General features: G+C 41.5%; 1 protein-coding gene across 1 annotated transcript; it reads left to right on the forward strand.

Moving 5' to 3' along the window:
* Positions 1 to 243: 243 nt before the first annotated feature.
* On the forward strand, positions 244 to 11,541 carry rpl23 (ribosomal protein L23). Its single transcript, XM_033643923.2, has 5 exons — positions 244 to 359; positions 3,176 to 3,259; positions 3,843 to 3,971; positions 10,207 to 10,320; positions 11,409 to 11,541. Exons 1-5 carry the CDS (start codon positions 347 to 349, stop codon positions 11,489 to 11,491), a joined length of 423 nt encoding a protein of 140 aa, XP_033499814.1. The 5' UTR covers positions 244 to 346; the 3' UTR covers positions 11,492 to 11,541.
* Positions 11,542 to 12,817: the final 1,276 nt, after the last annotated feature.

The following is a 12,817-nucleotide window of genomic DNA, read 5'->3' on the forward strand; positions in this document are numbered from 1 at the left end:
CTCTTCGCTGTAAAATACAGCCCACATTAACAAGCACATTGACCATTTTAACATCTTGATTGTTTGAACAGGACATTGTGTCCATATACTGTTTGGGTTTATTAACGAGTAATAAAAATACGGGAGGACTGAAAATAAGACTGAACGTCATGACTGTCGTAATAAATTTCCGTTAAAAAAATCTGTCTCAAGGATAAAAATACAGTAAATGTTAAATCCTTGGTTAAGTTGTATCCGACAGTCCATGAATGTAGCATGTCTCCGCGCACCATGACCCGGATGAAGTTCCGTTCAACTTTATATCCCACAAGCCCTTTCTTCAACTTCCTCTTTCTACACCGCAGCGATGTCCAAGAGAGGTACGATATCCGTCTTGTAAAATCCACATTCATCTGTTATTTTATACCCCCCGTCAGCTCTTGTAATGTTGTTTGTGTATGATAGAGTGGAGAAGATAACATAATTACGTCAGTAGTTTTACGTGTATGCAGATATTTTACAATTTATGACCGATAGCATTTTCGCTTGCTACCTAATGGGAGCCATGTTTCGCTATCAGTGCCTTGCATGCAAGAAGCAAATAAAGGTATAGGTTGATAATGTAAGTCTGTTGTAAACTTTAGAAAGGTTAGGTAGTAAAAGAGCCAATGTGGCACCACTTACTGAATTGAAACGCGATTAAATTGGCCCCAGTAAGGTGAAGTTAGTCGGAGCTAACTGATGCTAACTCAGATAGCAACGTAAAGTTAGGTAACGTTAGTGCCGGTGTTCTGACAAATGGAGCTACCCGCTCAGAATGACCTATCAGTAGCAAAGAATCTATCAGAATGGACTACAAGTTCTATAAATGTAGGTAAAAGTAGAGCAGCTCATTCTGTCAGGTAGAAATATCTATCACAATGTGGTTAAAAGTAGAGTAGGCCATTATCTAGAGTAGGAATTATCCATCAGAATATGCTACTACCTCTATAAATGTGGTTAAAGGTATGGTTGTGTCGCCTGGTGTGGTTTTGGTATTTTTTTCGTCACATATACGCACCATGAATGAGCAGTTTATGTTAGTAGATCATTCAGAGTGGTAGCTCTATTTGTCAGAACACGGTACATTTTGGAGATAGTGAATGTTGGATAACTGCTGCTGCTAGTTGCATATAAGGTAAACACTGGAATATCCTGTTTACATGACCTGTATCAAAATAGTGATATTTGGAATTATAGTGGAGTAGTACTGTACGTTCAAGCCAACAGCGACCAGCGCTTCCAAAATGGTGGAAGTCATTCATTTTCAATGAGAGCCTGGCGATTTGGGCGACCTGATTGTCAGCCGCGCATCTTGGGCGACCAGAGCGGGTCCGGAGGGGACTTAAAACTCGTTTTACTTTGTTAATAACTTTGACGCGGTTCGGCGACAACCAGTTGGAATGCTGACGTGCTTCGATGAAGCGGGTCCCAGAGAACAAGCCATGTAACTTGTCCCTACAGCAGACTTGTTCCGACAACGGATATGAATTGATTACTTGAGTTGGCGCCCACTTAGTCCTTTTATAATGTGTCGGTGTTTGGTTACAGAGACCCAAATAAAAAGAATGAGGCTTGGGACCGCATCGTGGAGGTAGTTGGTAGGTCTGGTGAGTTTAAGTGTGTAATGTTAGTAATGATAGAGGAGAGAATTGCAGGCTAATGTTGCGATGTAGCATGCAAGTCTTCCTTGCTTGGTTTGAATGGGATGACATACTGCATAGCATTTTATAAACACAACTATGAGCTTTTTGACTGGACAACAGCAAGCAGCAACTACGCTGCTTTCAAGCCAGTAGTCCGCTTTGTGGCTCCTTTAAATTGACAAGCACGATCAAACGTTCAGTGATTCACGTGATAAGCGACTCGAGAGACCAAAGCTGCCACAAATATCTTTGACAGTCGTGCTTCTTTGCGTCTGCGAGAAACTTTGCCTCTTTGGAAGCTTCTGATTTGAAGGTACAGTTAGAGAGCATGTAAACATTGCCAATGTATGCAAAGACCCTTGGTCCTGTCGGTACAGGCCAAAAACTGCTAAGCTGTCATAGCCTAATAAATAGTAGTAGTGGGGCTGCTCCATTTCAGTATGCCAGTGCAGGGCATCCACCAATCGAAAAATCAGCGGTTCGATCCCCAGCTCCTCCAGTCTGCATGTCTAAGTATCCTTGAGCAAGATGCTGAACCCCAGATTGCTTGTGTTAAAAACTGAGTAGCAGGTGGCACCTGATATGGTAGCCTCGGCCACCAGTGTATGAGTGTGTGTGTGGGTGGGTGAATGTGAGTCGTGGTGTAAAAAGTGCTGTGAGTGGTCGGATGACTAGAAAGGTGCTATACAAATGCAGGTCCATTTACCATGATTCTAAATGTTTTTATATGTATGACTGAACGACATTCAGAACGTCTGTCTCATCAGTCTCCCTTGATTTGTTTGTATTTGAATGAACGATGTGGTCATGGTGTCGTATACATCGCTCACTCCGCTCAAATTTAGCAGTGGATCCAGCGTATCTGTCGGCTACGATACCCGTCAAATGGTGTGCAGACTCCACGTACTCTGCGCACTGCAGGCATATGCTGGCGTGGTAATGGTGCAGACCCAGTGATTTAGGAAACAGGTCTACTGTAACCAGCTACCAATATTATCACAAGCAAACCATGCATCTTCAAATTTGCTGTTTTTTATTGTTTTAGTCCCTTCTCAGACTGAGAAAAGCCCAGTGTTTCATAGCTCATAGAAAGTTTTTGTACTTGATTTTGACATGGCAACAATGGTATGGTAAAGTCTGATATATTGTAAATGTGTTTGAAACTGCCGCACTTGTTCACCCCTGGGTGTTTGGGGCTGCCATATGTGGTGTTAGCTGCTTTGGGGCTGGATCAGGTGCTTGACTAAAACAAAACAAATAATAAAAGTAAGCAATCACTTTAATCTGTCACCAGAAGTAGAATTTACGCTGTCTGTGAAAAAGCAATTAAAATGTAAATGTCAGTAGACGGATAAGAAAACCACTTAAACTGGATAATAAATGAAGAGATAAGCAAATTGTAGAACAGCATGATCTCCGATTCTCTCTGAAGTAAACCAGAGACTTGTTTTGAAAGTTGTGCAAGCTGATTTTTTTTTTTCCCCCAACTGTGTATTCCTGTCTTCTTACAGGACGTGGAGGTTCATCTGGAGCCAAGTTCCGCATCTCACTGGGTCTCCCAGTGGGAGCGGTCATCAACTGCGCTGACAACACAGGTACGTGTCACCTAACCTATTGTCATGGCTTAAATATGCAATATGTTAGGAAATTGTGCAGTACTCCTCCAACCTAAATATGGAGTCACACTTTGATTTAATCCGCATGGATGCTCTGAAAATCAAAGTTATTACAGGTACTAACGTGATTTAGCCCCTGTAATCACTACAGATAAAGCTGGAGTTTGTGTTGTGTGTACATTATATGGTACATTTGCAGGCAGTTGTCTTTATTAGTGGTTTGGATTAATGATGGCACACTGTAAGAATGGTGTTGTCAGCCAGTCCCCCCCCCCCCCCCCCCCCCCCCTTCCAAAAGCACTTGTTTTGTCTGTTCAGTGGCTGGATGAGTTGTCGTAGAAGGGAATATGAACCTCATCACTTTGGGTGAGATGGCAGCTTCACGCTGTGGCTGACTGATCTCAATCAGTGATGAGACAAGGTGGCACAGTGCTGTAGCCCCAATGTCATTTCCAAAACCACATGAACAGATCTACTACAATGCTCTTTTGGAACTCTTTTCACCATTTCTTTGTTTTTCTCCTCTTCTCTCACTTTTTGTGTTCTCCCTCCATCCTTTTAGGTGCAAAGAATCTGTACATCATCTCTGTGAAGGGCATCAAGGGACGTCTGAACCGTCTGCCTGCTGCAGGAGTGGGTGACATGGTCATGGCCACAGTCAAGAAAGGCAAGCCTGAGCTCAGGAAGAAGGGTGAGTGGAAACAACCAATCTGCATACGAGTTACTGTAGTGTTAGGATTAAGAGGTTCAGATAGTAAACCTCTAAGTGGTTCACTTAAGAGTTAGTTTGGGTGCATGCTGAGGACAGTAAATGGCACTACATGAAAACTGGTTTGAAATGCACAGGTGAAGTAACACTTTTCCATCTGTGGATGCAAACTTTGAGTCAACCCCCTGTATGACATATGTCCAGGAAGGCAACAGGTCCCTCTTCACGAAAGTTGATGGGATGTTTGCTCCTTTTCCTCCTCGTTATTGACCGACATGTCCCAATCAGAGTGCTGAGTTAATTATTTTACACACATTCTAATGCAGCACAGTAGTGTTTTCCATGCTTGGTATTTACAACAAGCATCCTGCAGTGTAACAGATGAGCACAACTGTTGAAAACATAAATGTTGTATAGCAATGAAGGAAAAGTAGCACCTGAAAGGAGCACTGAAATAATCCGGTACTACTCCATTGCATAAATGTATTGATATTTAGGTGTCAGTTTGGTTTTTAACACCATATGATCTGAGTGTGAGGAAGTCCAGAGTCACAAGCTGTCAGAATAAGGTCCCAATCACACACAAAGCATTTTGCAAAAACACCAGACAAATTGAATGCCACTAGTAAAAAACAAAACAAAAAAAAACAAACAAAAAAAAAAACACTTGTTGCAGTTTATTGTTGCCAGGCTACCACCCCTTCACCTCCTTACCCTAACCTGCCTATGGAATTAATCTACTGTTTATTTATTTCACAGTAATAAGCTCCTAAAATGGACAGGCAGAGGATACTTGCTGTAACTCTGGTTAAGGGTGAGAGGCTGTCAGCAAATAGTTTTAGGCACAGGGAACCGGAAATCGGTGTGGGTACACGAGACCCCAAAAAAGGGGCTGGATCAAGGAGATTACCACTGGTTTGTCCAGGAGCTTCACCACCATGATTGCCATTTCAAGTACTGCAGTTGAGATGGTTGTAACTGTGGGTTGTAAAGTCGTATAGCTCTGGGTATCCAGCAACCACTACTATCAGTAAACTTGTTGTCGTGACTACCACAGATGGCCTGCCTCTCAAATCCTTTCATTGGACAATGGGGAAAAAACTGGAGAGTGTGTGGCACTTTTCCGCACTGAGTTGAGTTTTTTTTTTTTTTTTTTTTTTCAACTTGAGTTTGGAGTGCTCCGGTAAAAAGGCCAAAGCTTCCTAGTACAAAGAATTACTCCTAGTTAGGGATGTCCCGATCCAGCTTTTTCACTTCCGATACGATATTACAGCCTTGAGTTTTGGCTGATACCGATCCGATCCAAGCACGTATTATACATATTCACTTATTTTGTTGTCAGTCATGTTAGAAAAGGTTTGATCAAGCAAAGAACAACTACTTAATCAGGTTAGTTAGAATGATCCACAACAGTTGGTATGAGAAACTGACCTGTTTATTGGTAACAGGGTTAAATAAACAAACTTTAAACTTGAACATTAACATTAAATAAAAAATATAGCTGGTTTGCTTTGGCTGCTTTGGCCCCTTAATAAATAAAAAATGAATCAACACAAGAAATCTTTAAAATGTCTAACAATGAAATTAAAATAGCAGCAAGACTCCGCACACTTGTGCTTTGGCCCCCTAATAAATAAAAAAAAAGATTAACACCACAAGACATTGTTGGCATTTAACAAACAATGCAGCCTTTCCTTTTCAGTTATTTTAGTAGTGTTTTTGTAGTCCATCCATGGCTCCAATTTCACTAATTGTGCCTAAAACAATGCCATCAGTGCTCTTAACTTAAACAGTAAGAGTGTAAACCAAATAAAAATATCACTCTCAAAAAACCAGAGCAGAAAACAAATAGTCAGTTAACTAAATCGACCGCTACTCTTCCTACCCTTCCCTCCGTGTGTATCTGCCGTCTGCATGCTGGCCTGGTGGATTGATAGTAAGAGCTGGAGCGGATCACTGGAATGGACTGCTTGAATCGCGGAGCGCTGGGCTGGCCAGAAAACCTGGCACGGATTCGGTGAAAAACTGGATCGGAGTTCATGGATCGGCATTCTTCCATGCAGTCCGATCTGATCCCGATGCCCGTTTTTTGCTAATTTCGGCGGCCAATACGATCCTAATATCGGATCGGGACATCCCTACTTCTAGTGACGGAATTCTAAGAAAATTCTCAGAATTGTCGTGTTTTATTAGAATTTTCCCTTAAAGTAGAAGTTATTCAGAGCATCCTAGACCTTAGAAGAACGAATTTGAAAAACTGTTTGGATTAGGGAGGACTTTTAAGAGGCTTAAGAGTTTCTCAATCAGTGGAGAAAATGTTGGAAACAGAGGTCTGAGAAATATTCTCCAAACGCTGGATGACAGTGACTTCATGAAATGCTACAGTGTAGATTGTGTGGGGATAATGTGTGGTCGATATCATTAGGGATACACACACATTTCCCACCTTGCGCTATAACACCAAAAATAAAAAGATCACAACACTAAGAAATTTGGAAAACTGGAAAAATGCAACAGTGCAGAAGTGATGACTTGAGTCTGTCTCAACCTTCCGTCAGCAGTGATCACACTGACACTGACAACACTTTCACAGTCAGCAGTTCATTTCATTTCCACTTGAGGCCCGTTTCCACTGAAATGGGCAGGAACTACTACAGGAATGTCCTCTCGCTCGGCCATCTCAACCGCCGTGTCTTCATTGAGAGAGCGGAGTAGGAGGAAGGTTCCTGTAAAGTTACCGGGCTCTGTATGTGACGTAATTGTTGCGCGACCATTTTGATCGGGGCGACGTAGGGACGCCATTGGCCGTTAGCGGTGTCTGTAATAACTCTGGTCACAGTCCATGAAAATTTTTTTTTTCCAGCGGATGTCTTAGTTACAACATGATAGAGCAAACTGGAGTAGTTTCATGTCGTATCCGACAACGGGAGGCTTTTAACAGATGATGTCCTGATGTTAGCTTTGCTGCTAGTGTTAGCTGTCCCTGTCAGCTGCAGCCACTGATGCTTTCTAGACATCATGATTTCCCAAAACTGAATAAATACCACACATAGCAACACAAAACTGCTTTGCTAGCTCAATCATATTGTAACTAAGATATCTGCTGGAAGATATTTTTTTCACGGACCGTTTAATGAGTTATTACCTATTACAGACACTGCTAACGGCTAACAGGGCTAACAGCTAACGGTTAGCCCAGTTAAACGGATGAGTCATGACCTTGTAAAAGATTGTTTGTTTCTTTTAGTTGGTGAGAATGTGTCGCCGCAAACGTGACAAACATCCACTAACTTTGATGGCGTTTTCTGCGAGCGCGGCTGAGCCATTTTGTACCGCTACACGTGTTTCTAGTGGGACTATGATTACAAGCACAAGAGTTCTGAAATTGTATCCGCCCATCTAAACACAAAATCAGGGAGAAAGTCATCAGTCTTTAGTTAAGCAAAGCGTCTAAAGACTGACTTGTGAGTCTACAAGCGCACATACTGTGGTCTGCCAGTGGAGTAGTCTACAATCCAGGACACCAGGGGGGCATCCACCTGCACTGCTGTCAGCTTGTCACCCAGTAGAGCTGGACGGATGGTGTTGAACGCACTAGAGAAGTCAAAAAACATGACCCTCACAGTGCTCGCCGGCTTGTCCAGGTGGGCGTAGACGCAGTTGAGCAGGTAGATGATGGCGTCCTCAACTCCAAGTCGGGGCTGATAGGTGAAATGGAGGGGGTCCAAAAGTGGCTTGACCATGGGCCGGAGCTGCTCCAAGACGAGTCTCTCCAGAGTCTTCATGATGTGGGAGGTCAATGCCACGGGTCTGTAGTCCTTGGAGCCACTGGGACGCGACGTCTTTGGCACAGGAACGAGGCAGGATGTCTTCCACAGCATGGGGACCCTAACTGACCCTTTAAAAGCTTTACATAACTCTAACTTTGAAGGCTTGCAACTGTCTTGCTTCTTGTAGTTCAATACTACCAGTACAATATTTACTGCTAGTGAGTTGTACATGCAACAGTCTGCATACAGTATGCAATTCACTATTTCCAAGATTAAAAGCTGCCATAAAAAATGTGCTAAAGGCCATCTTTTACAGTCTAAATGTAATTTTTATTGTAAAATCCCAAAATGGAAAATTCTCAACATGAATGAAAAACTTAAATGTACATTAACTTTTCAGTCAAAATAAATTAAGATCATCTCAAAATAATGAAAACAGCAGATTTTTGATAAGTCTGTATCTATAGATGTCATTTAACGGCCACATTTCAATCTAAATGAAAGCATCTCACTGGATTATTTTAGTATTGCCTGTAACTTTAATACAGGCTGAGTTAGGCTACTTAATGTTTCCAACTCGTCAAACTTTGTATGACAAGACCAGCGTACTTCACCTTGCGCACCCAGACAACTGTAGCCTAATTATGCATGGGTGACAGGGCCGTAGTCACCATATACACATATACAAAATACTGGCAATCATGTCCGCCTGGCACAAACCACATGTTTTGGACGACTGAAGTGACAGAATGTCCCACCATCATGGTTCTTATATTGCCAGATTCCAGAGAGTCTCCCCTCTTCATATATGGCAGAATATGTCAACTTCCAACTTGCTATGGTGAGATACATGTAAAAATGTAAGAATTTAGTAACACGGATTTGTTTGTTTTTTTCATTGATATAAAAATTAATATAAAATACAGGCACATAGGACATGAAATGATGGCTGGTTAGCCCAGATTGTCCTGAAAAAAATGATATAGCATGTGTATGTAGCCTTTATAATGACTGTGATGAGCTGCCTGAAAGTAAAGGCAGTAAAAACACCCCAAAAACGCCTAGGGCCCATAGGGTTAAGCTAACAGGTTAATTTCTACCACTCACAGACTATAGGCTACCCACCTTTCTTGGAGAAAAACTGACTCACATATTGACACCCTTTCTTTTGCCTCTCCTCTCTCTCTTTGCTTTTTTGAAAACCGGACTTTCTTTTAGTACTAGGTGGCATGATGACAACTGCTGACTGCTACTAGGCACCGTCACTGTCAGTGCACTAAGACAGGACCAAACCATTGTATGCAGATATAGGGGGGTGGTCAGTCAATATGGATGTTTACTTTTTTAGTCAGTGGGGATATTTAACTTTTACTGCCAAAAACAAGTAAAAACAAAGATCATTAATTGTATTATATTTGGAAAAATACATTTTTAATAAAAATTTGATGGTTTAATCATTTTATATAAATTTTTACCTATTTATGGGGCTCCTGTCAGTCAGGGGCCCTTGGAATTGTCCTAACTCCCCCCCCCCTACACGGCGCCACTGCCTAGAGCGCAGAAACATGAGGCGCGTAGCAAAACAGCAAGTAAAAACCTTGAGTCGCATTAAAATCAATTACAAAAAGTTGCCTTCAACTGGCATAAGGGTGGGAACTGAAAGTAACACTCAATGGGATACTATCACCATATATTGCATGATAACAATGGTATCATGATATTGCAGTGCTGCCATACTTGCCACATTGCAATACAATCCATGTTACATCAAGATCTGTGTAACAATAGGAGAAGCAATATGGCTAAAAAGGAAAATTAAATCAGATGTGGTATTTACTGCATTGTGGGTTCAGTTTCACAGAATTTGACAACTGAGATGAGAAAATGTACAAGAAAGTGCAGTCTTAGCTTAGTGGCTTTTAAACATAGGGCTTCGAAACTCAATCAGTAGTCAATATTAAGATCACAATTTAACATGATCACTCATTCGTTAAGTAAACTTAAACCTTGACAATGGATTTTCTTGAACTTATATATGTATTTCATCTGTAGGGGGCCCACTCTCCATAATTCTTGACAGTTGAGCTACTGGACTACTGAAATTAAAACAACAAAATGTTTAATTCCTATACTGTGACTTGCAGAGCAGGCACAAAAGAGTAAGTAAAATGCACATGTGAAGGCACATTGTAGTGCTGCTCAAACACTTTGACTGCACCAGAGCAGTGAATAACTCAAACTGCAACACACTAACATTCCAGTAGTTTGGTTCCCACTCTCATTATGGATGTTTCCATAGTATAATCTGTGGATTAAAGTGAAATCCTTGAATCTACTGCCAGTCTCTGTTGCACTAACCATTTGTGTAATTTCCAGCCAAGTCAAAGCAATGGTGTGTTACGTGGCTATGTATTAATTTGAATGAATCCCATTACCTCTGTCCACAGTGCATCCTGCAGTGGTGATACGGCAGCGCAAGTCATATCGGCGAAAAGATGGTGTGTTTCTGTACTTTGAAGACAATGCAGGTGTCATAGTAAACAACAAAGGAGAAATGAAAGGTGGGTTTGGATGCTACAACATGCTCATTTGTTGCCTGCTGTGCTCATAGTACAGGGTTATTTACACAAGAACAAATGACCAGAAAAAAAACAAATGCTCAGAATTGAGACCATCTTAATGGACTTAGGGCATTTTAGATTGTTAAGATTAATGTAGTTTTCAGGGATTATAATTTGCATATAGTGTTAGTGTGGACCAGGGGTCATCATCTACATTGGTTTTTCTATCCCATTGGATTGGCAGATACTATGACATTTATGATATACTAACACTTAACAAAAATTAACAGTAGACAACGATATTGCCTACATCACTTTTATAACATTCTAGTTATCCACTTAATACATTTGAAGAAAATAAAAATGGGGGGGGGCATTTTGAGCATATTTTGGTCACTTTACTGCCTTGTTTGACAGTGATATGGGTGGTCACGTTTCTAAAGATTTTACCCCCTAAGTAGTTTTTCCTGCTGAAATGTAGAGTCCCACAGTATTTTGTAGATGTGTGTTGAGTAAGACCATCAGGTCATTTCATCACTGTAGTAACAAACTTGTCATTGTTCTCTTATAGTGGTGATAGAGGTACTAGGTTAACAGGAAGACATTTCCCCTTCCAAAAGCACTTGCTTTGTCTGTTCAGTGGCTGGGTGAGTTGTCGTAGAAGGGAATATGAACCTCGTCACTGTGGGTGAGATGGCAGCTTCACACTGTGGCTGACTGATCTCAGTCAGTGATGAGACAGCTTTAACCTGCTCAATACAAGCAAAGTCTTGGAAACCAACGTGATGGAAGTGTGTTTTTGCTCAGATTTGTATTCATATTTTTACGTGTTGCGTTTGACTGACCAAAGTGCATTTATTTGTGTAACATCTAAGGATGTGTGGCTATACCCCTAAAACAAAATAAATATCTAATGCATTCAATAATAAAGTTAGCTACTTGAACCACATTTGACATGTTTCCCTCTTTCTGTTAATGTTATGTTAATGGTTTTAAGTGCAGCAGGCAGTTGTCCTTCCATTTCCCACATGTAATGAAATGAAGCATGTTGGAATCAAATTAACTACTTCCCTACTCTGTATGTGCAGGTTCAGCCATCACAGGCCCAGTGGCCAAAGAGTGTGCAGACCTTTGGCCCAGGATTGCCTCCAACGCTGGCAGCATAGCCTGAACTGGACCCTGCAACTCATGTTCATTTTCAATAAAAACTTGGTGATCCAGCCTCATGTCATGGTGTTTTCACTTAACCTTCATGTAGACGAAACTATATTTTGATAAAGAGAATGTAGCTAAAATTATGAATTATAAGCTGCTGTTTATGCATAGGTGTGATGCTGTCATGGGAGGTAATTCCTGCAAGTCATGGATATTTGGACAAATGACCTGGAGGCAGATTTGCAGTGTAAAAGTGCAACCTCAACTGTTGCACTCGGTACAAGTTCTGATATACCATTATTCTTGAAGGTTGATTTACACACACCTCAGTTTCACAGCTGTAGAAATATGGCTTGAGGTTCAGGCATATATCTTTATAGTTGGTGCAATTTTTTTTCTTGATGTACACCAAATGAAAATTTAAAAATCAATCAATTTTATTTATAAAGCCCAATATCACAAATCACAATTTGCCTCACAGGGCTTTACAGCATACGACATCCCTCTGTCCTTATGACCCTCGCAGCGGATAAGGAAAAACTCCCCCAAAAAAACCCTTTAACGGGGAAAAAAAAACGGTAGAAACCTCAGGAAGAGCAACTGAGGAGGGATCCCTCTTCCAGGACAGACAGACGTGCAATAGATGTCGTACAGAACAGATCAGCATAATAAATTAACAGTAATCCGCATGACACAATGAGACAGAGAAAGAGAGATGCAGGTAATGACAGTAGGTTACAACATTATTGAAAGTAATAATATTATAGTTAGAGTTCTGGCTACTGTGGTACAATATGTTGAAAGTATGTATTAATATCTGGCAGTATACATGTGTGACAATAGTCGTGTATAATAACAGTAGAAGTATGACTAATGATGGCAGCAGCAGCAGGAGGCATCTGGCAGGACCACGGCAGCAGCACAACCACACACGTCACGCTGTCCAGGCACCGCTGCGATATGAGTTAATCTGAGAGACAGTGGAGCACAAAGGCTCCGGAGAAGAAGCCGAGTTAGTGACATCCAGAATGGCAGAGTTAGCAAGATACAGTAATAGAATACGAGAGAGAGAGAGAGAGAGAGAGAGAGAGAGAAGGAGAGAAGGTGCCCGGTGTATTATAGGGGGGTCCTCCGGCAGATTAGGCCTAAGTCAGCCTAACTAGGGGCTGGTACAGGGCAAGCCTGAGCCAGCCCTAACTATAAGCTTTATCAAAGAGGAAAGTCTTAAGTCTAATCTTAAATGTGGAGACGGTGTCTGCCTCCCGGACCGTAACAGGAAGATGATTCCACAGGAGAGGAGCCTGATAGCTGAAGGCTCTAGCTCCTGATCTACTTTTGGAGA

Source organism: Epinephelus lanceolatus, chromosome 18, assembly GCF_041903045.1.
Source record: "Epinephelus lanceolatus isolate andai-2023 chromosome 18, ASM4190304v1, whole genome shotgun sequence".
In the NCBI taxonomy this organism is placed as follows: Eukaryota; Metazoa; Chordata; class Actinopteri; order Perciformes; family Serranidae; genus Epinephelus; species Epinephelus lanceolatus.